Genomic DNA, 24,202 nt, shown 5'->3' with positions numbered 1-24,202 from the left:
ATCTTTTCGTGACATTCTTTTAGGCATCACCACTGCACACACTGGGTCAGGGAGCGGTGCGGTGCGCTTCCAGCTTCTGGGGCGGTGGGTCAGTGCGCAGCCGCGCACGGGCCGAAAAGGAAGGCACGCGCTCGGACACAGGACGGGCTAGGCCTGTGCAAGGTGGCGGGCGGGCTGAGGACAGTCCGGAGCCAATGATTGGGGAAGCCCATCCTGGGCTGCATGCTGGAGGAGGCAAAGAGGAGGCTCGGTCGGAGTCTGGAGGAAAAGCAGGGAGGCAGCTGGGAGGCCATGAAGCTCCTGTGGAGCCGCTGCCAGTGTCAGGGTCAGGGTCTGTGGTCGGGGGGAGGGCAGGGTCGGTTCCACGAAAGGGATTGAGAGGAGGAGGGGAAGGGCAAGAACAGAAGAGCGGGCGGAGCCGAGGCTGCTAGGAGTGGGCTCTGCAGCGGGCCACAGGCCCCCACTGTGGCTCTGGTGGTGGCTGGGGAAGGGTGGGGCTTCAGTCTCTGCTCCAAGCCCCTCCCCCCACTCTCAGAGACCCCAGGGCCCTGCCTCTGCCGGGGCGCCCTGTGGCCCTGCCCAGCCAGCTCAGCTCCGGCCTGTCCTCAGCCACTCTGGTTCGCGCCTGGGTCCAGCAGGGGCCGCCCACCAGGCAGCAGGGCAGACGAATGGACGGGAGGCCCAGGGCGGGCAGTGTCGGGCCGGTGGGCTTCCCTCAGGCCTTCCCGAGCAGCAGGACCCATCAGTGTCCTTGGCCGGGCTGACTGGGCAGGTGGGCGCCTCCGGGGGCCTCACACCACGGTGCTGACCGAGGGATCTGAGAGGTTGAGCGGGCCCGTGATATCAGTGGGGTGGCACTGCTGCAAAACAGAAATACACAGACAAGGCGGCCCGTCAGCCCGGCGCTCGGGGGCGCTCGCGGGGCCGGGGCGGGTGGGCCGGCCAGCCGGCCGGGGGTGGGCGGCGGGCGCGGCCTGGGGGAGGCGGGGGGCGCTCCTCCCCCTGACCCCGGCGTGCTCCGGGGCTCTGCGTGGGCCAGGCCGCTGTCCCGTCCGTCTGTCTGTCTGTCTGCGGGGGAGGGGGGCAGATCAGGGCGGGCAGGGCGTCTCAGCTCTCCCTATGACGGGCACACATCTGCAGCCGGCCCTCCTCCCTCTCAACAGCGCGTCGGGGCAGCACTGTGTCTTTTTGGTTTTGCAAAGCGCCGCGTCCACCCCCGGTGCTCTATAAATGAGAACCAACAATCAATACCCGCAGGCCCCGCTGGTCGCCAGGGACCCCAGCCCTGAGCGCCCAGTGCCACCCTGGCCCGGACCGGCCACAGGACAGGGGCAGAGGATCTCAGCAGCCGGACCAACCCCACCCATCCCGACAGAGCCCCCCCCCAGGCCTCCCTCTGAGCGGGTGCCCGGCCTGAACCAGGGTGGGAGCCAGGCTGCCCTCCCCCACCCAACCCCCCAGCCGGCAGAGCCCCCAGTCACCCCGCAGGGAGGGGCCAGTCCCAGGGCTGGCCTGGGGACAGTGCCTGGTGCCCAGGGAGGCCCGGGTGAGGCCTCCAGTGGGGGTGTGTCCCCACAAGGGCACTGTGAGAGTTTCTGAACTGCGCCTGAACCCATTAAGGGGCGTGCTTGTCTGCTACAGGGGGGAGTGGGGCGGCAGGAGGACTCAGTGCCCCCGCAGGAAGTGGGCCACCGCCTGTGGGACTTCTGTGTGCCTCCTTGCAGGTGCCTGCCCCAAAGCACTGTCTGCTGGGGACACCTGCACCCCTGGACTGCCCCACCCCCACTACCCTCTTGCACTGGGCACATGCCCTCCTCTTCCTGCATCCTGGGTGGTGTCCCTGGCTCAGACCCTCCCCCATTTCCTGGGCTTGGGTGGCCGGCCCAGCCTTTGCTCCAGCCCCACTGACCCTCACTGTCCCCTACTGTCCTGGTGCCCAGAACCTCTTGTGAAGAGGAGCTAGCCAAGCCTCATGGTCCTCGCCTAGAGCACCCTGGTGGCTTCACCTTGACTTCAGATTGCTCTGGCTGTGTCCTGGGGGTCTTCCCCTCTTCCCAAGCACTGGTGGGGGAGGGCTGGAAACCCACTTCCACCTTGGAGCACAGCTCCCGTGAGGGTCAGGGCCAAATCTGCCCTAGGACTGCAGGGCATCTGCTGGCCCAAGGGGTGGCTGTGCTGTCTCTGGGTGGCCCCGCCCCTCCTGAGACTGGGGCGCCCTTGGCAAGGCTGGGTCCGCCTCAGGGCTTTTGGTCCAAGTAGCACAGCCAGCTGCAGGGACAAGCTGCCCCAGGCAGGAGGGTGGGGACTCTGGGCTCAGGGGGAAGGCCTGGCTGTGATGTGGTCCTGCGGGGTGGGGCTCGGGGCAGGAGCTGAGGGGCAGGTCTCCTCCAAGGAGGCATCCCCTTCCTGGGCCTCTGTCTGGGAGCCTCCATGCTCTAAGCTCTGCAGACCAAGGCCTTCCGGGGCCAAACCCACCCATTCTCAGAACCCCCGGGGGCTACCGGCACACCTCCTGCAGGGCCCTGCTCAGCCTGGGGTGGGAGCTGCCCCCTCTGGTCCCATCCACTCCCCGCCTGACAGTCCCCTGTGGCTGGGGGCCTGTTCCAAGTCCAGGCCCCAACCGTCCACCCAGATGGAGCCAGGCCCGGTCCCCAGCCCCGGCCCACACAGAGACCACATGGAAGGGGTGCAACAGGCATGGCTCTGGTGAGACACGTGAGACAGGTGTCTGGGTGGCGGGCCGGCAGCCAGACAGATGGACGGATGGGACATCACAGCCACCCCACCCCTCTCCATGGACTCCGCGGGGAGGGAGAGAGGGCAGCGGGCCCAACCCAGAGAGGCTGAGAACTGACGGAGCGGTGAGGTGGCATGGCCTCCCGAAGTGTGAGGCGCCCCGGCCGGGCGGCCCCGGGCTCCCGGGGCCCCTGAGCACGGCCCGAGTGGTGAGGCTGACTGGCTGACCGACAACATGACACAGCTTCAAGATGGCGCATGGCGTCATGGCATGGGCGGGGCAGACTGACGCAGAGACACATGGGGAGAGGGGCCCAGTGAGGGCCAGTTGGAGAGTGGCCCGGAGCCAGAGAGAGGAGACCTAGTGCGCGGGGCGAGTAGAGATGAGGGCAGAGGCCACGGCGGGCAGGTGTGGTGGGGTGGGATGATGGGGGGGAGGGCACGCCTGATGCACGGGACACAGACACGGAGGGCGAGAGAAGAGTCGGAGACGGGGGCCAGGCGTTCTTCCCCTTACCGTGTCTTTGGAGGACCTACGTCTCTTGAAGCTGGAAGCCAGGGTGGAGGTGATAGCCCTAAATGTGGCTTTCTTTTTAGGGTCGGGCTCTGCTCTACCACTCTTTCTATCCTAAAATGAATATGTATAAGTGATTAGACAGCTAAGGGGCAAGGCCACACCTGCCCTCGCCTGCTCCTCGGGGGCCGCTGCCTGGCCCAGCTGCCACTCGGGCCCTCGCTCCTGCCTGCCTCCCTGCACTGGGCCGCCAGACACGCGCAGGCAGCCTTGGCTCCCGGTCGGGTCAGGTTGGGTCTGACCTTGCTCGTGCTGGGGCTGGGCTTGGGGGGTCTCGTCTGGCTCTCTTCCTGGGAGGTCCACTCGGCTCCCTGGCTCTTGGGTGGCCCCGGTTTCCAGGTGTCCCAAGGAGGAGGGCCCCCCCAAGCACGGGAGGAGTCGCCCTTCAGGCCTGCCAGCCATGCTGACCCCTGAGGGACACACCGAGATTCAGGAGGGGCTGAGGGGCCAGAGGTGGGTGTCCAGATGAATTGGAGCAACAGGTAGAGGCAGCTCCCGGGACCCTGGCCTTGGGTCTGATGGCCAGGATGACCCTGTGCCTACCAGTGAGAGCAGCGACCAGGTCCCAAGAGCAAGAGTGGGCAGATGAGAGGTGGGGGGACTCCAGCAACCTGCGCCCCCAAGGTCCTCCCTCTCTGCACTGCAAGCTTCTTCCCAGGATGCAGGCTCTGGGGAGGCATCCAGAGGGAGAGAAAAGATGCCGCAACCTGGGTTTGGGCCTCGGGGCAGGAGCCAGGGGCCGACACAGACCCCACTGCCTGCCCCACCCCGGAGGGGCTGTGGCTGCCCCTCGTGCAGCCTGTGCCCTGCTGGCAGCAAGTTCCCACAGACACGGGCAGAGGTGCCAGGCGGGGCCAGCCGGGCCACTTCGGATGGAGTTCTGCAGCACAGGGGGCAGCGGGGCAGCGGGGAAGGGGGTCCCAGAGGTCACTGAGGAGGAGTGTGGGGGCGGCGAGGGCAGAATGCGTCTGAGACTCACGTGCTTCTCCCGGGGGGTCCCTGTCTTACCCTGCCTCAGTCTGCCTTCCTATGGAATGGGCGCCGGAGGGCGACTCTGGAGACAGAGGGGCCAGGCGGAGGCCTGGGGCAGGGTGCGTGGCCTCCCTCCACCTGGCTTGGCAGCGGGCAGCCACCTGCAGGTGGTCCCCCACTGACGCTGCCCGTGGCCATGGCTCCTAGCTCCAGTCCGGCTCACATGGGCTCCGGGAGCCAGGGCCAGCGCTTCGGCCTGTGGGGATGGAGGAGGACCGGGGCCAGGTCGGGCCATGGGCACCAGGCCTCGCAGGGTGGCCTTCCCTACCTGCAGGTTCTTTCTCCACACGTTCACTGCGGCAAAGGCCAACTGCATCTGCTTCCGGCGGGCGTCCTTGTGCCGCTTGTAGGCAATTTCGATGAAGATCAAGAAGATTCCAGCCACGATGCCCCCAGCCACCAGCATGAAGACCCCTGTGGGCCAGGACCCAGCGCCTCAGCTGCTGGCGAAGCGGGCTGCAGGCCCCCTGCAGAACCCGCCCAGTGTCATCAGGGGCGTTAAGGCGGAGGGGAAGACTCACCTGCCATGTTCTCGAAGGTGAGAGTGGCAGGGGCATTGCTGCGCGAGTCACACTCCTGGTACCTCACCCACGTCTTGTCCAGGTCTTCCATAAAGCCGTTCTCATGAGACCTGGGAGGGCGGGGAGAGTAGTGGGGGGTGGAGCCTGGGCGCAGCGTGAGGATGGGGCGTGACTAGGCCTGCGCGGGGGGTGGGGTGGGGGGGAGTGAATGGGGCGGGGCGAGTGAATGGGGCGGGGCGGGGCGGGGCTGCAGATGAGGCTGACTCACTTGAGGATGGACAGAGAAACGTTCTGCTTCCAGGGGCTGTCCTTGCGCATGCCGATGCCGAAGCCGGAGCGGAAGAACAGCTCGCCCGTGGTCACCAAGTCGCACTTCTGCGAGGCCTCGAACTCTAGCACCGCCGAGTCCCAGATGAAGGCGTGCAGTTTGCTGCAGGCAAGAGCAGGGGTCACGGGAGCCCCGCACAGTCAGCTACCCTCAAACCGCACGTTTGCGCTCCTCCGTCCTGCCAGCCTGCAAACCTCGTGTCTGTCCCTGTCCCCGTGGTCCCATCCAGCCTGGACTCTCGCTTTTCTTTTAAGGGGGGACGCTCCGCCTGGTGCAGCCCGCCCCTCGGTGGCCCCGCGCGGCCCCGCCCCTCACTGGCCCCGCCCCCTCACTTGTCCCGCACGGCCTGGATGGCCTCGGCCGCGCTCTCGTAGTTGTGCTTTTCCATGTGTCGGTACATGGTGCTCAGCTCCACCTGCCGCCGGAAGTAGATGTCCACGGAACTCTGCTTCACCGTCGCGTAGATGAACTTGTCCGAGGGATTCCTCAGCTGCGGGGTCAGAGGTGGGCTTGCGGCTGCTCCCCAGCTCCACCCTAGGCAGACCCCGGCGGACCTCGCGACCCCTCCCCCGGCAGGGCCAGGCCTCACCCGCGGGTCGTTGATCCCTGTGATGCGCTCCTCGGGCCGGTCCAGAACCAGGAAGGCCGCCAGGTTGGCGGTGTAGGAGGCCACGATGATCATGGCAAAGCCGGCCCACACCATGCCCAGGATGCGCGCGGAGAAACTTCGCGGGGCGCCTGAGGGCAGAGGTCCGTCAGCTACTAGCTGAAGGCGTGGGGCGGGGCCGGGCGGGGCCTGGCACAGCCTCACCTTCTCCGATGCCCGAGTTTAGCAGCACGCCCCAAGAGAACCACATGGCCGAGGAGAGCGTCAGCGCGTCCTCCTCCTCCTCCTCGCTGTTCACCTTGAACCGGCCGAAGGGGCTGCAGGGCGCAGAGGGCGGGCGGGAGAGGGCGGGAGAGGCAGCCGCGCCCCGCCCTCGCCCGCTCCGCCCGCCCCGCAGGTGGATGTGTCCGGCCCCCGGCCGCGCTCACCTGAATCGGTCCAGCAGGTACAGCATCACAGCCACCACGTGCACCGACAGCCCCACCAGAAGCCACAGCGTGCTCTGGAAGGGCTGCATGAAGGAGTCCAGCGTGCTCCGGGGGATCTCCTGCGGGTGGGCAGGCCGTCAGCGGCGCCTGGGCCCTCCCAGGACCCCGCCCAGCCCCCACGGGCCCCTGCCCACCTTCTTGACCAGAATGGTCAGGCCCTGGTACTTGAAGGGCTTGGAGAACTCGATGTACTGTGCGCGCTCGTTGTTGATGGTCAGCGGGGCCACGATCATGTCTGCCTGCCCGCTGAGCAGCTCGCCCATCATCCCGTTCCACTCCTTCTTATTGCTGTTATTCACCTGTGGGGCGACGCAGCCGGTGGGGACGCGGACACCGCTGGCCGGTCCCGAAACAGGCTCCTGCCCTAGCCCACCTCGGAGTAGGCCGCTCCAGCCCGCTTCCAGCCCGCAGGCCCCGCCCACCCCAGACTCCGCCCAGCCTGCAGGCCCCACCTACCCACTGCCCTGCCCCAAGCAAGACCCCTTCCACGGGACCGTCCTGCGCGGGGTCCCACAGAGACCCTCGCGTACCCGTTCCTGCGTGCCGAACTTGCCATCAGCCACCAGGTGCACCTCATAGGTGAAGTTCATGGTCCGCGCCAGCTTGATGAGCAGGTCAACGCAGAAGCCGTAACAGCACTGAGGCACCGTGCGGCGCGCTGGGGGGGGAGGGCCGGTGACCTCGGGGCTTCCCGCGGAGCCGCCCCCACCGCGCGGCCGCACCGGGCCTCGGCGCCCCAGCCCCCACTCACGGCTGCCCGGCGACGTGTCGTTGGGCCCCGTGCAGATGACTTTCTTGACAGGATCCCCGTTGACTGTGAACTCCTCCTTGCACGTGCCATCGCTCAGCGTGGGCTTCACGTACACGAAGGGTTCCTGGTGGATCGTCACGATCTGGGGGGGCGGGAGGCGGAGACCCAGCCTGGACTGCCTGCCCTCGGCGGCCAGGGGTCCTCTGGTGCTGGTACTTAAGTACCAGTGCTCTCCACAGCGCCCAGATCCCCACCCCCTCCAAATCCAGGCCTGTTCCCCCTCCCGCCGCTGCCCGTCTCGAGCCTCGTCCTCACGGCGACCTGCCACTGCCGCCAGCACCATCTGCCCTCAGGAGGGGCCCCAGTCTCCCCAAAGCACCAGTGCCACCTCAGCTTTCGGAAGGCACATGGCCCTGTTGAGGCCTCCTGTCTGTCACCGGCACCTTCTCTGACGTCTCAGGGATGAGGAACTCCTTGTCCCCGCCCAGAGCCTACCACCTGACACCCGAGCAGGACCCAGGGCCCATGGCGGCCCTTGTCTGGCTGCCTGGCCACCCCAGCAGGGGGTCCTTGTCTGGCCTCCCACTCTTTCCTCCACCCCCTGCTGACGCCATCCTCTCTCCCACCCCTGCCTCTTCAATCCAGGGCCTCCTGGGGCCATGCTCTCTCTTCTCTGTCCTTGAGGGGCCTGTAGACTGGGGGCGGGCGGGGGTGGGGGAGTCAGATTCCTGCAGAGGGGGCTGAACCGAGCACAGCGTGCTGGCAAGGGGCCTAAGGGCAGGCGGCATTGGATCTGGGAGGCGCCCGGTGCGTGGGTGGGGCGCGGAGGAGGCTGGGTCTGCAGGGTGGACCGGCCTGAGCCTCAGCCTGGAGGGCAACATTTCGGCTTTCCGCCTGGGGGTTGGAGCTCCTGAAGGAGCTGCCTTTGAAACATCCGTCATGCTTTTCTCCAGCACACGTTCGTGCTTTCTGAAAGTCAGCGGGAAGAAATGTGAAAAGCTGGCAGTCCAAACGGAACCATCTGGCCATTGGTGTTTTGGGGTTACTTTCAGACTTTTCAACACGTGGTGTCAGAACTTTAGGGAGCAGGGAGGCGACCTATAGAGGGTGTAGGCTTGGGAGAGAGGACATGGGGGTGGGTTCAGAATGCTGACAAGGACGACTGAGAGGCACGGACGACCTGGGACACTGGGAACTGGTTGGTGAGCTAAGACGGGGGCCAGGCGTTTGTGAGCGCAAGGGGTCTCTCCCGAGAGCACCCTCGGGGGACAGAAGGGGCCCAGGAAAGAGTCCCAGGGAGCTGGGAAGAGTCACGCCGGCCAGAGGAGAGAGGCTGTGGGGGCGAGGCCCCCAGGGAGGAGCTCGCAGAGGCCCTGGGAGAGAGTCCAGGAGGGAACGGCCCACGGCCAGGAATGCCACAGGCAGGTCGGGGTGAGAGGCCAGTAGGACCCGGTCACAGCCGGAGGCCGTGGAGCTGGAGCAGGGTTGGTTAGGATCATCTGGGGACAGGGTGAGGAGCGGTGTGGAGGCTGTGTCTCTAGGACCAAACTCAGGACAGAGTGCTAAGGCTGACGTCCCCAGAGTGACCACCATCTGGCTCTCTGTCCCCGCCTAGCTCATTCCCAGGGGAGTCCTGTCCCTCACAGCTTCCCTGGATTTGAGGGGAGCTGGGGCAGCTGGGGCACTGGAGAGAGACATGGGACAGGGCCCCCTGCTTCGTCTCGCCTCTCCAACCGCTCTCTGTGCTTCCTCTGGGGTGCCAGGTGCCAGTCCTGTCCCCACTTCCTTCAGGCATTTTCAGTGGCCTCGCTGTGCCCCACTCGGGGTCCGAGGGGTTGGAAGGAGTACCCAGGGTGGGGTGCTGGGCAGAGCAGCGGACCCCACCTTCAGCCTGGTGGACATCTGGTACCCTCGCGGCTTCTCTGTCTCTCCGCCCGGCCAGATGATCTTCCTGTCATTGGGGATGACCTGGGGGTGGGAGTATGAGATGGAGGGTGGCCACGCAGGGGTCTCGGCCCCAGGACCCTAAGGCCCCAGCCCCCACCCCCTCATGACCCCCACCTACATGGGTGCCGTTGTAGATGCCCACTTGCACCAGCTTGCGGTTCTGCAGGTTCATGATGCTGTAGTTGGCGAACTTACGGTCCCCGTCTTCGTTGAACTCCACGCGGCCAGTCACGCCGTCCGCGTACTTGGAAGACATCAGCACTCTGGGGAGGGCGGAGTCAGTTTGGCTTCTCCAGGCCTCTCCCTCCCTGGCCTCCAGAGCAGCCTGAGCCCCACCCTCCACCCGAGTCCCTGTCAGACACTGGAGCTGGGAGCCTGGCGGGCGGCAGGTGGACCTGCCTGCACTGGCTGGACAGCAGCAGAGCAGCTTCCGGGGGCCAGGCCCTGCGCCCTCCCTCTGTGGGTCAGCGTGTTCCGTCCTCACAGCAGTTGCCCTCACTTTACAAAGAGGCGGGCGCCCAGAATGGGCACAGCAGCCTGTTTGCCAGCGAGCGGCGGGGACAGGGTTGAGGTCCCACATCCCTGCGTGTGTGTACCCGAGTGTGTGCCGTGGCATGCCCACACATCTGTGGGCACGTGTGATCCTTGTGCGGCACGCGCGCCCCTGCCTGCGTTTGTGGCATGCACATGTGTGGCCCACGCCTCTTGGATTCTGTGTACACACGGAGCCTCCACCTGCAGTCCCATGTCTCGTGTTGAGGGCACCGGGGACTGTGGCTCCCATATGCAACCCAGTGCTTGCTACTCAGTTGAGGGGCGGGGTCTAGTGGTGGGCTGGGCCCGCCCGCCCTGGGGCGCAGGGTCCAAGGTGCTGCGAGTTGACTCCTGCCCCACGTGGCTATGCACCTGGGTCTGTGGCCAGCCCTGGCCCTCTGCGTCCCCGGATTCCTCGTCTGCGTGTCTGGGTCTCTGGCAGCGCCCAGGCCCCACCTGCAGCAGGAGCCTCCTCCCACGGGTTGTCAGCCACCATGGGGAGTCGGTGGGGTTTCAGGGGTGGTTGCAGTTTTAAAGGAAGGGGCAGGAGCCGTGGAGGCAGCAACATTCACGGCATGAGTGTGTGTGCTGGAAATGGCGCACACACGCGGTGGGTGTGATCGTTATCACGGTGGAGCGGGTGGTGGAGGGGAGGAGAAGAGAAAGGGCCGAGCGGCGTGAGTGACTGTACCTGCAGCAGGCTGAGCTGGAGTGCGACTACCTGCGCCTCCTGGAAGCTCTGCCCACTGACTGCGGACAACTCAGCCCGGCTCTAGAGCGGCCGGCTCGCCTCTTCAGAGGCCCCGCCCACCCCCAGAGCAGGCCCCGCCCGCCTGGTCAGCAGCCCCGCCCACCTCTTGAAGAGCGGCCCGGTCTTCCAGATGTTGGTGTTGCCCACGCAGCCCCGGGGCGGGTCGGTGATGTTCTCCTTCTCCAGGAGCTCGTGCACGGCCTGGGCCACCACGCCCACCGCGTCGCTGATGTGGGCCGACTCGTTCTTGCCATTGATCAGCTGCAGCCCGATGATGCCTGGGACGAAGGTCCGCTTAGAGCCCGTAGCGGGGACCCCGCCCGCCCGGACGCCGGGAGGCCCAGCACTCACCATCGGGGGCGTAGCGCAGGGCGTTCCCCGAGATCTCGCGCTCTCCCACCAGCCACACGTACCCCGAACCCGTCATGTTCAGCATCGCGGCTGCGCGGTACACGGTGGCAGCGTCGTCCTCGCTGTGGGGCAGAGGGGGGTGAAGGGCCAGGACTCCAGCCCTCCCCCGTCCAGGGCCGGGGGGGATGGGGCGGCTGCCCCCGCTTCCCAGGCCCTCCTCCAGTCCCTGCCTCTCCCGAAGCCCCTCACCTGGATGGGCGCCTAGGACCGCGGCAGGGACCAGCCCCGCCCCCAGCCCGCGCCTGGGCCGGGGCACCCCATAGAGGTGAGGTGCGGTGGGGCCCAGGCCCCCTGAGCTTCCCAGGCCTCCCTTACTGGTCTCCCCTCGCCTCGCAGGGTCTAGGTGATGGATCATTATTGACTGATCACTTAGTCACCGGGAACTTTATCTTTAAGTGTTTTGTGTGGACTGTTTTACTTACTTCTCCCTACGCAGCAGGCATTACTGCCCGTGTGTCAGGAGGGGAAACTGAGGCACCCAGGGCGCATGTAAGGGGCGGTAAGTGGCAGAGTCAGGTCTGTGCCTGGAGGGCTCACCCCGGTGGCCCTGAACAAGCCACATGACCTCCGGTTCTTCATGTCCGCCCAGGAAATGAGGGGCTGGGGGTCCTCCCGGGCGTTCAGCTACTGGCGGGACCCAGCGCCTGCCAACCGCCCTAGGCGTCGCAGGAGAAGCCACAGGAGAGAGGGGAGGGCTGCTGCCCAACCCCCCGGAGCCAGTGGGAGCCCTGTGCTCCGCCCTCCACCCTGGGCTGGGACCGCTGGCAGGACAGAGCACAGGCCTCACCTGGCAGGCGGGCACAGGCGCTTCCCAGATCCTGGAGCATCTTCGCCCCACTGACGAGCCCCTGTGGACCCAGTCTCCTCGGGACAAGGACCCTAGGCCCGGTAGGGCAGTGGGGTTGTGGGGCCACTGGGAGTCCTCCCCCACTTCCACCCTCCCTCTCCTGACAGCTGGACACGCCCCAGATGCGCCTGAACTGTGTTGGGCACTTTGTGGCTCCAGGGCACCGGGAGCGGGGTGCAAAGGGGCTGGACAGGTGGGCCGAGTGCTGTCATTGTCACAGTGGCTGACCCTGGAAACCAAGGTGGCCCTAGGCTGAGGGGTCGGCCCCGAGTTTTCTCAAAGATTAGCCAATGTAGAAAAATATAAGCAACCCCCCCAAAAAAAAACCAAGAACCAAAAACTGAGGCTCAAGCCTGCAAACCAAAAGGTTGCTGGTTCCATTGCCAATCAGGTCCCCAGTAGGGGGAGCACGAGAGGCAACTACACATCGATGTTTCTGTCCCTTCTCTCTCTAAAAATAAATAAAATCTTCAAAGGGCTTCATGGAAATAGCTGCCTGCAGCAAGAACTGTTCCAGGATGACAAAAAGGAAACGCTCAGAAAGGAATTCTCTGCAGTCAGCAGAAAGTTGGCCAAAAATTAAACTCAACTGGGTGGGATCTCTCTGCAGACGCATGAAACAGGAACCAAGATGCGTCAGGCTGGAGCGCCAAGATCAAGGAGACCACTGACAGCTGTCCACGTGCTGGCCGCTGGCGGGGACAGTCAGACACAGCCTCGTGGCCCTGGCCTTCTGCAGCCGCATGTGCCAGGAGCTGGTCTGTGGTCTGCTGTGGGACTCTGGGCTCCGGGCTCCAAGGAGCCAGGTGGGGGCAGGGCCAGTCGCCTGCCAGCCCTGGCAGCCCCGAGGCCTCACACGGATGGGCTCCAGAGGGGCTCTGGTGGGCATGTGGTTGCTGTGGGTGCTGTGCCTCCATGAGCGGTGTCCCCACCTATGTGGGGTGCATGCATGTGTGTGGCATGTGCTGCGGCACACGTGTGATTATGCACACATGCACGTGTGTGCAGTGTAGACTCTGTGTGCGCATGGTGTACAGATATGTCTGTATATGTGTGCATGTGGTGTGTAGCATGTCTGTGTGCATAAATGCAACATGTGCAGTGTATGATGCCTCTGTATGAGTATGTATGGCATTGTATATGATGTGTGTACAGCACATACACGTGTCTATGGGTGTGTACATGATGTGTGCACATGTACACTGCATATGCATGATGTGTTCATGTGTGCCTAGTGTGCATGTTTGCTATGTGCAAACATGTGCTGTGTACATGTGTGAGAGTGGCATGAGTATGCTGTGTGCCTGTGCACGTGTGTACACGCGCTCGACTAGGTCTGTGTGTGTGTGAGGTGGGTGCATGCATGAGTGCACACACGGTATGCATATAATGTGTATACAGGTGGTGTACATGGCGTGTGCTCATGTGCACGTGCCATGCACATAGTTTGTGTGTCTTTCTGTGCATAGTACACATGCAACTGTACTATGACCATGTCATAGTACAGCTGCACGCGTGTGACCATGTCCCCTTCTCTGGGCAGATCTGTTTTTTGGAGCTGCATCTGGCAAACTGGTCCTTGACCTTGGGGCTAGTGACACAGGATGACACCCTCTTAGCCTGTGTCCGGGACCCTTCCCCACCCATGCCTGCAGCGTGTGGTTGTGGGGCCTCTGTGACCAGAGAAAAAAACCTGCATCAGAGCCTGTCCCTCTGCGGGGCCTTGGGCGGGATGGGGATGGTAAGTCGCTTTTCCTTGTGGCTTTCTGGTCCGAGTCCTGGGGATTACAATGTAAGGATTGGTCAGGTCACGTCTGGTGTGACCTGGTCCTTTGAAAATGTGCCCAGCAGTGGACACCTACGTTTTGGGGAATGGGTTCCTTGGTCTGCTTTGCCCTGAATGAACGGGCCTTCGGATCGCTAGCCGCCTGTCCACTAGCTCATCTGTCTGCCCGCGGGTGGACTCGCCCGTCCGTCCTGCACCCCAGCACTTTCTCCCAGTCTCCCTCAAGCTCTGCGATGACGGAAGAGTGAACAAGCAGCGAAGTATTCGGAGAGGGTCTGGGAGGGGCTTGTTCCGGGAGGGACTTGGTTCTGGGCGGGCTTTCTCTGGGTGGAGCCATCTCTGGGCGGGGCTTGCTCTGGGCGGGGTTTTTCTCTGGGCGGGGCTTGCCCAGGGAGGGCATGTGCGCCCTCTCGACTCGGCCTGCGCAGGTCCTTGAAGAATCGCTTCTCCAGAAGCGCCCCCCACGGTGCCCAGGGTTGGGCGGTCAGCGCGGGCGAGTGGCTCGTGACAGAGACCCGGGTTTGGGCTCGCCACTGTAAAGCGGGACGGGCAGCGGGGGCGGGATTAGCATCCTCCGTGGGCGGGAGCGGGGCTGCTTCTGCCTCCCAGCCCCAGGAGACCGGGTCGGCCACGCCCTGCTTCTGCGGGGGGGAGGGAGAGCGCTGCCCTCTCTGAGGGCCAGAGGTTTGTCCACTGAATGTGCGCGCGGACACCTGCCCCGGGACGCAGCGTGCTGCCCGCACTCTCGGCCCGCAGGACCGCAGCGTCTGGGGCGCGTCCCTCTGGCCGGGGTGATCCCTGTTGTTTCTCTGCTCTGTTGAGCTTTCAGCAGAGCCTCCACGACCCGGTCGGGCCGACAGTGGGACGGATCCCCCCAGGTGCTCCTGGCTGTCCCACGGGGTGGGGCTCTTCCTTTGTCTTTTCCGGATGTCCTAGACTTTCCCTGCTCAGGAGAACCAGCCATTTGCAAACAGGGAGATTTTTACTGTGGGCTGGTCCCTGAGGTTGAGGGGCGGGGGCCAGGCCCGGCATGGGGCGGCCTAGCCTGGCTCTCTCCGCCTCTGACTGGCTCCCTCCCAGCTGCCTCCTCCAAAGGCTCCAGTCCTTCGGTCCTTGCCCACTAGCCCCTCTTTGCTGGGGCCTTCCCACCCGCGCTCACTGGCACACCCGCAGGTCACTCCTAGGAGCCCTCCCCCTGAGCCCAGCTCCCAGAGCATACTGTCACCCCTCTGCCGCCAAGGCTGAGCGTGCCTTCCTCAGAGCAGGAGCTTGTCCACACCCCACCCCTGAAGCCCAGCTCAGGGCAAGTGGCAGCGGGTGACGGTGGAAGGGAGGAAGGACCCAGGTGGGACAGAGGGCGTCCCACCGGCCAGGTGGCCAGATGGCCGTGGCAGGGGCTGTCTTTGGCAAGGGCACTTTGGAGCTCAGCGTCATCCCAGCGGTGCCCCCAGCCCTGGCCCAGGGGCAGCCCCAGGGGAGGGGGCAGGGGGCCTGGCCCAGCCTCACCTGGCAGAGAGGATGATGACCCGGGCCTCCAGCTCCCGAGCTTCCATCAGCAGGGCGGTCACGTTCTTGGTCCCCGGGTCAAACTGCAGCACCTTCTCCGCCTGTGGTGTGAGCAGGAGCGTCAGCAGGTGGCCCGGGCAGGGGACATAGCGCCTCAGGGGCGAGAGTTGGGCCGCAGCCACTAGGGCTGCCGGGGCCTGCACCTGCCACCTGCGCAGTCGCCTGCCTTCCTGGCTGCGGGCCGGGCCTGGCCTCTCTCCTCCTTCCTCGGGCCCGCTGCCGGGCCGGCCGGGCCCTGCTCTCTGCACCTCTCGCTGCACCTGCCACTGCTGTCCTCTTTGCTCGGAGCATGCAAGCTGAAGTGGGCCTAGACCCAGAGAGCGTGCAGCGCACAGGAACCGGAAGAGTTTCGGAACACAACTGGGAGCAGAGATGGGGCCGACTTTGCCCAAACCACGGGAGATCCTCGCAGGCCTGATTCCACAGGCCCTCGCAGAGCGCCCGGACCCCAGCAGGCAGGCGGGCAGGCGGCTGCCCGGGTGGGCTCCCTCCTGGGTTCCACGAGGAAACCCCGGGGGCTCCAGAGATTCGCATGCACTTCCCGGAGAGCAGCTCCTTCTGCGGCGTGCCTGCTCTCAGGCGCGGGCCGTGGCCCTGGCTGCGACCCACGCGGCCGCTGCTGCCCTCTCCTGTCTGTGGCTGCCTGCCTCACGACCTCACTCTCCTCACTGCTCGGGCCCGCGACTCGGCCGGGCCGGAAAGCGGCCCCAGGGCCGAGGCGCCAGAGGCCAAGGCTCCCTAGTCGGTGGGTGGCGTGCACGTCCATGCATATATACCTTGGGTCCGCGCTTGTTGTCATAGGACAGTTGGTCGAGGTTTTCATAGTTCCTTTTTTTACTCTGATGAATAATGTGCACAGAGAAAATATGCAGACACAGAAGAAGATTATAAACGGTTGAAAATGACGGCGCCAAAGCAATCACACCACCTCCTCGGCACGTCTGCAGATGGGCACGTACCTGGAGCTCGCAAACACCTAGGCGGGGCGGGGGCGGGGCGGGGGCCGGGCGATGTGGGGGCGAGGGGCCGCTGAGGCTCCCGGCCGTGGAGCGGGGCTCTCGGAAACGGACACACGTGGGAGGGAGGGAGACCCTGTCCGCGTCTGTGCCAGACCTGTCCCTTTGGGGTCCCACCTGCCGCCCCCGCTCTTGTCATGCACCTGCTCTGTGGCCCCACCCCATGTCGGTCCTGAGTAGGAGGTGAACGGCTCCTCCCCATGCACTGCCCCTATGCCCCCTCCTGGGTCCTCCCTCCAGCCCTTCTAAGAGGCCTATGTGTCCTGTCCCTGCCCACCGGTGTGTACACCCCGCCGGCCCTCGGGAGAGGAGCCGGTGTGCCTGTGTGTGCAGGGGGGACAGGCACCTGCACAGGGTGGGGAGGGGGCCAGTGTTGTCCAAGCACTCACTGGTGTGTGTGCACACGCACGTGCGTGTGAGCTGGTGGGGGACTGTGCCTGTGCGGGGGTGCCCAGGAACCCCAGGGGGACGTGTGGGGAGGCAGATGGGGTCTGAGTCTGTGGTGGGAGGTGGGGAGGGAGAGCACTGGACTGAGAGCAAACACTTGTGGTTGGGCGTGCAGGGGTGTGTCTGATGAGTGTGAGTGTGCACTGGGTGTGTGAGTCTGAGCAGCCCTGGATGGGTACAGCAGGAGGAGGAGATGTGCCTGCCGGGTGTCGGGGTGCTGTCTCCGGAGGGGGGTCCTCAGGGCATTGGTAGCCAGCCCTCCCTCCCCACCTCAACCAGTCCCCACAGCAGGGACCCCCAGGACCCTCTGGGGCTGCTCTCTGGCTTCACCACTCAACCAATACCCCCTGTTCCCTTCAGGGCTCTATGACGCCTCGGGGCCCGAGGTGGCACTAAGCTTGGAGAAGTTCTGACTGCCCAGAGAGAGCATGCTCCCCACCGCCCCTTGGTCTGCCCGCCCCCCTGGGCCCTCCCCAGCCTGGCCTCCCTCCCTCTCTGCCCAGCTTGGCTTCCACCCCACCAGGGGGCCTGAGGCCCAGGGCCTGAGCAGCGGGGCTCTGGACGGGGTGAGCACCTGCCCTTCCTCAGGCTGGCAGTGGGGACAGGCAAGGAAGGGACAGGGGTCTCCTGGACCCCCAGAACCACCTCTCTGATCTCTGGGCAGCCCCATGGATTTGGGCTGGGGCTGAGGCTGGGGCAGGGTGGCCAGCGAGTCTGGGAAGCAGGTGTCTACCTGGTGGAGAGGAGCCCAACCCCATGGAGGGAGGTGAGGAGGGGGGGTGTGGGCAGCCCTGCGGGGGGCAGAGCCCAGGCCAGACTGGGGGTCGCACATGTCAGTGGATGGGGCTTTGCGGGCGGTGGGCGATGGGCTGCTATGAGGTGAGGGGTGTGTGTGGGGCAGGCGAGGCCAGCGCAAGGACGTCGAAGGAGTCACAGTGGGGAGGGAACCGGTCCTTTGGGGGCGGTATGGCCCGTGATCACCATGCCTGAAGCTGTGGGGGCGGGGCAGAGCGCCCGGAGTTCTGGGCCTGGGCCGGGGACCTGGAGGGGCGGAGCGCGAGGGCCAGCCGGCGGGGACTTGGAGGGGCGGTGGGCGGGGCGGGTGTTTGCGGAGCTCCAGGTGGTCCTGCCCTCGCCCCGCAGGGACCGACACGAAGGAGATTTCGACTAATGGCAAAAGCGAGTGAAATGAGCCGAGGACAGGCTGGGGCGGGCGCTCGCCAGACGTGGTGGTGCGGACCATGCACGATGGAGAGAGAAGTGTTCACACACGGGCCACAGACACAGCGCAGGCCGCTGCTCCTCCTGCTGCGCAGGCGCCCCCCGCCGCGGCCCGGGCCTCACCTTGGACTCGCGCTCCTCCAGCAGCGTCTCCAGGCGCTTCTGCGCCGCGCGGCCCTCGTGGTCGTCGCTGACCAGGAGGATGATGTGGTTCCAGCTGTAGACGCGCATCATCTCGAACCAGACACTGGACTGGTGGGAGTAGGGCGGCACGGTGCGCAGGAAGCTCAGGTGGATGCTCTGCGGGGGCAGGGGCGGGGCTGAGGGCCGCGGGACCACCGCCCTGCGGCGCCCGCGCCCCGCCCGTCTCTCCCCCCTCCCACCCGCATCACCTATTCCCCGGCAGCGCGGGCAGCCCACAGGTGTCTGTGGACTTGTTCCCGGGGTGAGGCCCCCACCCACGCCCCAGCAGTCAGCCCGCGATGGGCAACTTGGGCTCAGAGAGCTCTGCGGGCGGGGGGCGGGGAGGTCAGCCGCTCAGAGACACCCCCCCCCCGTAGGGCCGCACGTGGGGCCTTCCCGAGTTCACGGACTCGGATTGGCCGGCAGGGTGGGGGAATCGTCCCGCACCTTCTTCCAGGCCAGGGGCTGGGCTTTGGGCCCTGCCTGCCTCTCCCTGCGCACCAGCTGCCGGGAGAGCTGAGCTGCGGTGCTCGGCGGAGCCCCCCCCCCTCTCCGTCTGTCGGGGCCGCAGGAAGGGTCCCGCTAATGCCTCTGCCGAGGCGCACGCCTGCTGTGGTCCTCTGAGCCCTCCAGGTTATTTTTCCAACTGCTCCCTCTTTGTGGCCTCAGGGCAGTGCCGTGGAACCCCAGTGCTCACCCCTTTGCCAATCAGTCACCCCCACCCGGCCAAGTGGTTGCAGGAGGTTGTATTTGGGGTCTCAGAGGGGGGTCTGACCAGGCCTCCCTGCCCACATGTTGGGCCCAGGTTGGCTGTGGTGGGACTGTGAGTGTGGTTGGGGTAGAGCCGGAGGCCTGGCCATCAGATTGGCCTCCGCTGGACCAGGGAGCCGGGCCTCGGTCTGGATCCAGGCTGGGGGCGCACGGGGGGAGTCCTCCTGGGCCCTCCCATGCCCTCTGGCTGCTGCCTCTGGAGAGGGGGTCCCCCCTTTGCACTGGGGCAGACAGGTGCCCAGAAACAAGGAGGCAGCAGCTGGAGGGTGTGGGAAGGAGCCCCCGCTTCTCCACCAGCCAGAGGACCACGGTCCTCTCTCAGGGGCCTCCTGCCTGTGCAGCCGCATGTGGGGAGCACGTGTATGCGTGTGAGACTGTGGGTGTGTGCGAACAATGTGTGAGTGTGCACATGAGTGTGAGTGCAGGAACGCGTGCGGGTGTGGGTGTGTGCAGGTGTGAGAGACTGTGGATTTGTCTGTGTCAGAGTGTGCGCCATGTGCACGGGGGGGCTTGTGTATTAACGAGGCTGCGAGTGTGTGTGGGTGTGCGTGTGTGGGGAGCACACACAAATTCGTGTGCTCGTATGTCGCCTGGGTTCCCGGAGCCTAGAGCCCCTGGTCTGAGCCCCATCCCTGTCCCTGTTCCCGTCCCCCATGGCAGGTGGCCGCTGGTGGCCTAGGGCTGCAGGAGCTGGGGGTGGCAGCATGGAGCAGAGCGGCCGGCCCAGCTGAGCAGTCAGGCTTACCTTGTCTGAGTAGATGGACATGCGGGTGGTCAGGCCCAGCACGGGGATGCGGTAGAAGCCGGCTGTGTAGGAGACGGGGGTGGGGGTGAAGTGGTCATTGGGCGTGGGTGGGTGGCTGACTAGGATGGCGTACACCTGTGGGCAAGGGGACATTGTCAGCTTGATGGGGATGGGCTGTGTCCCACGCCGGAGCCACATTCAGCTCCAGCAGAGGCTGAGCTTGGGAGGGGAAGGGTACAGGGGCTGCTGTGTGTGGCCGCACAGCCACAAGGCAGGACCCCGAAACCACCCTCAGACACCTGCTGATCCCCACAAGTCAGAGGGGCAAGTCAGAGGCAGGACAAGGCTAAGCTTGTTTGGAAGGACAAGCAGGGTGATGACAGGCCCCCCTCAGGCCCCCCCCAGGTCTCTTCTCACTCCCCTCACGCTGCAGGGGTGGCCTCTGGATGTGCATGCTGAGACCCCAACAGGGAGGGCAAAGGCCTGTCCACTGGCCTCACAAATCACCCCAGAGTGGACTGGGGAGAAGGCTGGTGCCCGCACCCAGACCACCCACTCCCTCGTCCCAGCTCCAAGCTGGCGTTCCAGAGACTAAGCTGCAGCCAGAGAGGCTGGGTGAGGAGCGGCCCAAGGGCTCTGTCCCTTTGTTGGTGGCTTCCAGGAGTGGGCGAGCTCACTCACTCAGTTTGAACAAGACCCAATGCCCAGGCACCAGGTGGGGTGGGAGGCAGCCAGGCCTTCCTGCGTGGACCAAGCCTGGTCCCCCGGGCAGGGGCATGGGGGGCAGATAGCGGGGTTGGGCACCGTCCTCACATCAGAAGCACCTGTGTCTGCCCCAACAATGCCTCCGCTTTCTCAGCCTCTGGCTTCTGCAGAGGGCGGGCCGTGTGCTCGGCCCCAGACGGCCGGGAGCGGCCACCCCACGCGCACAGAGCCTGTGCCGGCACCTTTGCCCACGGGGCTGGTGCTCACTGGGGAGACAGCACCCTCAGACAGCAACAGGAGGAGGGACCCTCAGAAGGGGGGGTCCCTGACTACTTCCTGGTGTGCCTCCCTCCCACACAGAACATGTGACAGAAGCCACTGGCCACACAAGTGCCACTCGAGCATGGGAGTGGCCCGTGAGCACAGCTCTGGCCTGGCTGTGGTGGGTGAGTTCTTTGGGGGGTCTGCCCCACCCCGAGCCCTCACTCCAGTCTGCATCCAAAGGTGCCCAGTCAGAGTTTGCGTGAGCGTGTGTGCGTGACGTGAAGGTGTTTGTGAGCATGTGCTGGGCATGTGTGTGCACACTGTGTGCCCCCACCTCTCTGTGTTCTATGTGCATTCAGATGGGTGACTGAACCCAGTGTGGGTGAGCCGGGGTTTATGTGTGCACTGGGGGGTGCCAAGCAGTGTGTGGCGCATGAGCGCGTGTGTCCGTGGATGTGCGTGGAGTGTACGTGCAGCTGATTGTGTGCTGCTGGTGTGTATGCTTGTGCTCGTGTAAGTCTCCACCCCTCTGCTCAGTCGCGGATGTGCGGGGCGCATGTGTCTGGAGGCGAGCGGGGAGAGCGGCCGCGGTCCCCCTCTTACATAAAGCGCCGCAATGCGGCGTCCTGCAGCCTCTTTGGAATTCCGCGGCGGCGCGCGCGCCCAGGGGCGGACAGTGCCCACAGCGCGCTCCCGGGTCGGGTCCTCCCCCGCAGCGCGGCGCCGCGCAGCTCCCGCGGCCAGCCTCCCGTGCTGCGCCCTGCCGCCTCCCACACGTGGCCCCCACTCCTACCCCGGGGCACACTGGGTCGCAGCACCTGGGCACTTCCCATTTTGGACAGACCTGTGGCGGGGACACCGGGAGGGAGGGAAGATCCGGAAGCCGGAGCAACGAGGGCCCCAGGCGCCATCCTGTTGAAAACCCTGTGGGCTTGGGACTGGATCGGGCACCTCTGCCGGGAGCCTGCAGTCACGCCCCTCACACACAGGGTGACGAAACGAACTACCAAAGGCCTGTCACAGGTCTGTGCACACTGGTCGGGGCCTCGGGCCCTGCGACCCTTCTGAGGACACGCTGCACTGCGGGGACGGTGGACAGGTCTGGGAGCCAAGACGGGGCATTGGCTGCTGCTGAGACCGGCCCTCTCCAGCAGGCGGCTGACCCGGGGCCTCTCTTAGGGAGAGGGCCCGGACGGGTGGAGGAAACCGAGACGCCAGGGAGGCTGGAGAGCCGCGGGGAGGGTGGTGGGAGGGGGGAGGGGCAGGAGCGCGCCGCGAGCCCTAGGGGTGGGGGCGGGCACCTGGCTGGAGATGAGGTCCTCGCACACGGACAGGGCCATCTGGATGGCGTTGGGCTTGTGGGTGACGGAGGTGGCATTGAGCTGGATCTTCCAGGAGCCGTGCCGCTTGTTGGCCTGGTTCACGGCCTCGCGGAAGACCTGCTCGTGCTTCCGCGTGCTCAGCACCGCGCCGATGTTGACGATCTTCGGGTCGCAGGCGGCACGGGCGACGGAGCAGGAGAAAAGCAGGGCGAGCGTCAGCAGGCGCATGGTGCTCATGGGCTCCGGGCAGCGCCGACGTGGGGCTCTCGGTGCATCCCCAGCAGGGCGCCCGGGCCGTGCTGCGCGCGCCCGATCTCGCGGGCGAGGTGCGCCACGTCCTCAGGGGCTTTAGGCCCTGGACGTTTTCGGGAGGGAATGGGGCACCCGCGCCTTCGCCCGGCGGGGACTGTCCTGGGCGCGCGTGGGTTTCCGGCCCCGAGCGAGCGGTGCTGTCCGCGGTGCTGAAGCAGGTCCCGGCGTGGTTCGGGCCGCCTTCTGCCAAGTGGACCCCGCGGAGGAGCGTCCTCCGCGGGCTTGGAGGGTCCGGGTCCTGACGCTGCGGAGACTGCGGCAGCTGCGGAGCCTCGAGCAGGACCCAAGTCTCCTACCCCTCCCGCCGCCCCCGCTTCTTAACGCCGAATCGAGGGAGGGCTCCTCCCGCGCCAGAGTGTGCGCCTGCGTTCGTGCGAGCATTTGCCAGAGCGCTGTGAGCGGGGGAGAGTGTGTGTGCGCCTGTGCGCGCGCATCTGTGGAGGGGTCGCTGGGACAGTGACCTGGGCTGTCTGGGACCTGCAGGGGGCTGACTTGAGGTGGCTTAACGCGTCACCGTGTGCAGCCTCGTGTCTTTTAATGTGGCCGAATTTTGCGTGCCAGGATGTGTCTGTGTGTGTGTGTGCGCGCGCGCGCGCGCGGGCGCGTGCACGAGCCCTCATTCCTAGCCTGTGATATTTCGGGACCTGCCGCGAGCTGGGAGGTCCAGGGGGTGGAGAGGCCCTAAGATGTCCCTCTTGGGAAGGGACAGTGTGGCTCCAGAAGGCTCGGAAATAGGAATGAGATGCCATTTGCCTGGCCATGCTACTCGAACTCGCCCCAAAAGGGCTGAAAAGAATAGAGGGGATGACGGTGGCCACCCCCGTGTGGAGTGGGACCTTCCACTGAAGCCTGGGGTCTAGACCCAAACCAGCCAGGGGAGACCGAGGCTGGAGGCAGTGAACCTGCAGGAGCCGGGCTAAAGTTAGACGTCAGGAAGCACTTGCTCAGGGAGGCACCTGCCCCCCCCACCCCGTGTGCTCCGCAGCCCTCTGCAGCCGTCTCCTAACCCATCCTGCCTCTCCCCAGAGCCTCCCCTGTCCCTGTGGTCCTCACGACCCTAATGCTTTGTCCCCTCCACTCCTGGCCTGTGCTTCCCCCTCCCACACAAAAAGGAAAGCCGAAGCTCCGCCCCTGCCAGTGACATCACCGTTTCCAATAGCAACGAAGGATTCTGCAGACCCAACAGCAAAAGCCCCGGGTGGGGACAAAGCAGAGTCGTCCCCACACCTAAGTGAGGTTCTGAGCAGTGGGGAGGCCGGAGCCAGGCCCACCCATCGCAGTCCCACTGCCTGTTCTCGCCCACCCTCCCATGGTTCTCCCCCCAGGGGGCTCCCCTGAGCTGAACACAGACACTGAGGGACATCCTGGCCCCGAGCCTGTCAGGCTCCCTCTGGCCCCTCCTCTCTCCACCCTGGGCCCAGGGCCTGCAGCCCCACCTGTCTGCTCACAGGGGGACGAGCCCCAGCCCTGCGGGCACTGACCTTTCCCCGGGAGCTCACGGGAGGGCACACAGGGTTCTGTCTCCAAAAGCTTGGGGCCTCTGTGGCCTCTGGCAGGTCAGAGCCTGGGTGAGGGGTGGTGTGGGTGGCCAGCCACTGGGTCAGCCAGCCCCATGGTGGCCTGGACAAAGGAAGAGATTTGGCTGGGCTGCGTCCAAAAGGCAGAAGGCGGCCCCCTCGCATCTGCCCACTCCCCTGCTGGGGCCTGGAGCCCCTTCTACTGGCTATGGGAAGGCAGTTTCTAACTGTTCAGCAACCTGTGGGCTCCTTCCACACCCCACCGTGGGGGGCGGGCGGGTGCAGTCCTGGGGCTGGCTCTGCATCGACGTGTTAAGCTGGAGTCACTCAAGAAACCAGAGGGACGCAGTGAGCTAAGGAGCAGGGTTTACTGTGGGGGGTTGGAGGGGAAAGTGGAGCCAACCAGGGGAAGTTGGGGGGCCAACCTGGGGAGGTTGGGACTCGCTCGGTTGTTCTCAGGGCGGGGTTTTTAAGCTCTAAACCCTGCGGAGGGTAACTGGTTGGGGTGTCAGAGTCTGATTGGCTAGAGCCGGTGGCTAGGTGCCGTTTCTGCTGACCATTGTTCTTGGTACATCTACTCAGCCTCAGGTTAAAGCCGCATCCTGTTATGCCGGGTAGGCTGAGCCCAGACCCCAGTCTTAGCTGAGCATCTGTTCGCCCTGGGTAGGGTGGGCGGGCAGTTTCCCGCAGTGCAGTTTCCCGCCTGGTGAATTTCCATCCCCCCTAGGCCTGCCCGGGTCTGTCAGCACGAACCCGCTGACGCTTGGACCCCTCTGAATCCAGGTGAGTCTGATTCTGTGGGGAGGGCCAGCAGCCCAGA

The 24,202-nt window shown here is 65.6% G+C and overlaps 1 protein-coding gene across 10 annotated transcripts; it reads right to left on the bottom strand.

Annotated features, from left to right (window-relative positions):
- Positions 1-2: 2 nt before the first annotated feature.
- Positions 3-23,129, bottom strand: GRIN1 (glutamate ionotropic receptor NMDA type subunit 1). 10 transcript variants are annotated; one of them, XR_005065052.1, is made up of 22 exons: positions 21,533-23,128; positions 19,263-19,397; positions 17,687-17,863; positions 15,656-15,718; positions 14,820-14,920; positions 10,621-10,742; positions 10,373-10,547; positions 9,103-9,247; positions 8,922-9,005; positions 7,038-7,179; positions 6,817-6,944; positions 6,421-6,585; positions 6,227-6,345; positions 6,003-6,115; positions 5,781-5,929; positions 5,524-5,681; positions 5,132-5,293; positions 4,864-4,973; positions 4,611-4,756; positions 3,254-3,364; positions 1,008-1,224; positions 787-860 (listed from the first exon to the last, which is right to left on the bottom strand). XR_005065052.1 is itself a non-coding variant. In XM_037036534.1 (21 exons), the coding sequence occupies exons 1-21, from the start codon at positions 21,788-21,790 to the stop codon at positions 792-794; spliced, it is 2,832 nt and encodes a 943-aa protein (XP_036892429.1). In that variant the 5' UTR covers positions 21,791-23,128; the 3' UTR covers positions 3-791. The 10 variants fall into 10 exon arrangements, 4 of the variants coding, with proteins under 4 accessions (XP_036892429.1, XP_036892430.1, XP_036892432.1 ...); XM_037036534.1 differs by lacking the exon at positions 1,008-1,224 and having other exon boundaries at positions 3-860; XR_005065055.1 differs by lacking the exon at positions 3,254-3,364.
- Between the last annotated feature and the right edge of the window lie 1,073 nt (positions 23,130-24,202).

Source organism: Sturnira hondurensis, unplaced genomic scaffold, assembly GCF_014824575.4.
Source record: "Sturnira hondurensis isolate 20B ecotype Veracruz unplaced genomic scaffold, ASM1482457v3 Scaffold0022908, whole genome shotgun sequence".
NCBI lineage: Eukaryota > Metazoa > Chordata > Mammalia > Chiroptera > Phyllostomidae > Sturnira > Sturnira hondurensis.
Note: the sequence above shows the minus strand (reverse complement) of the source record. Positions and strands in the feature narration are given on the sequence as shown.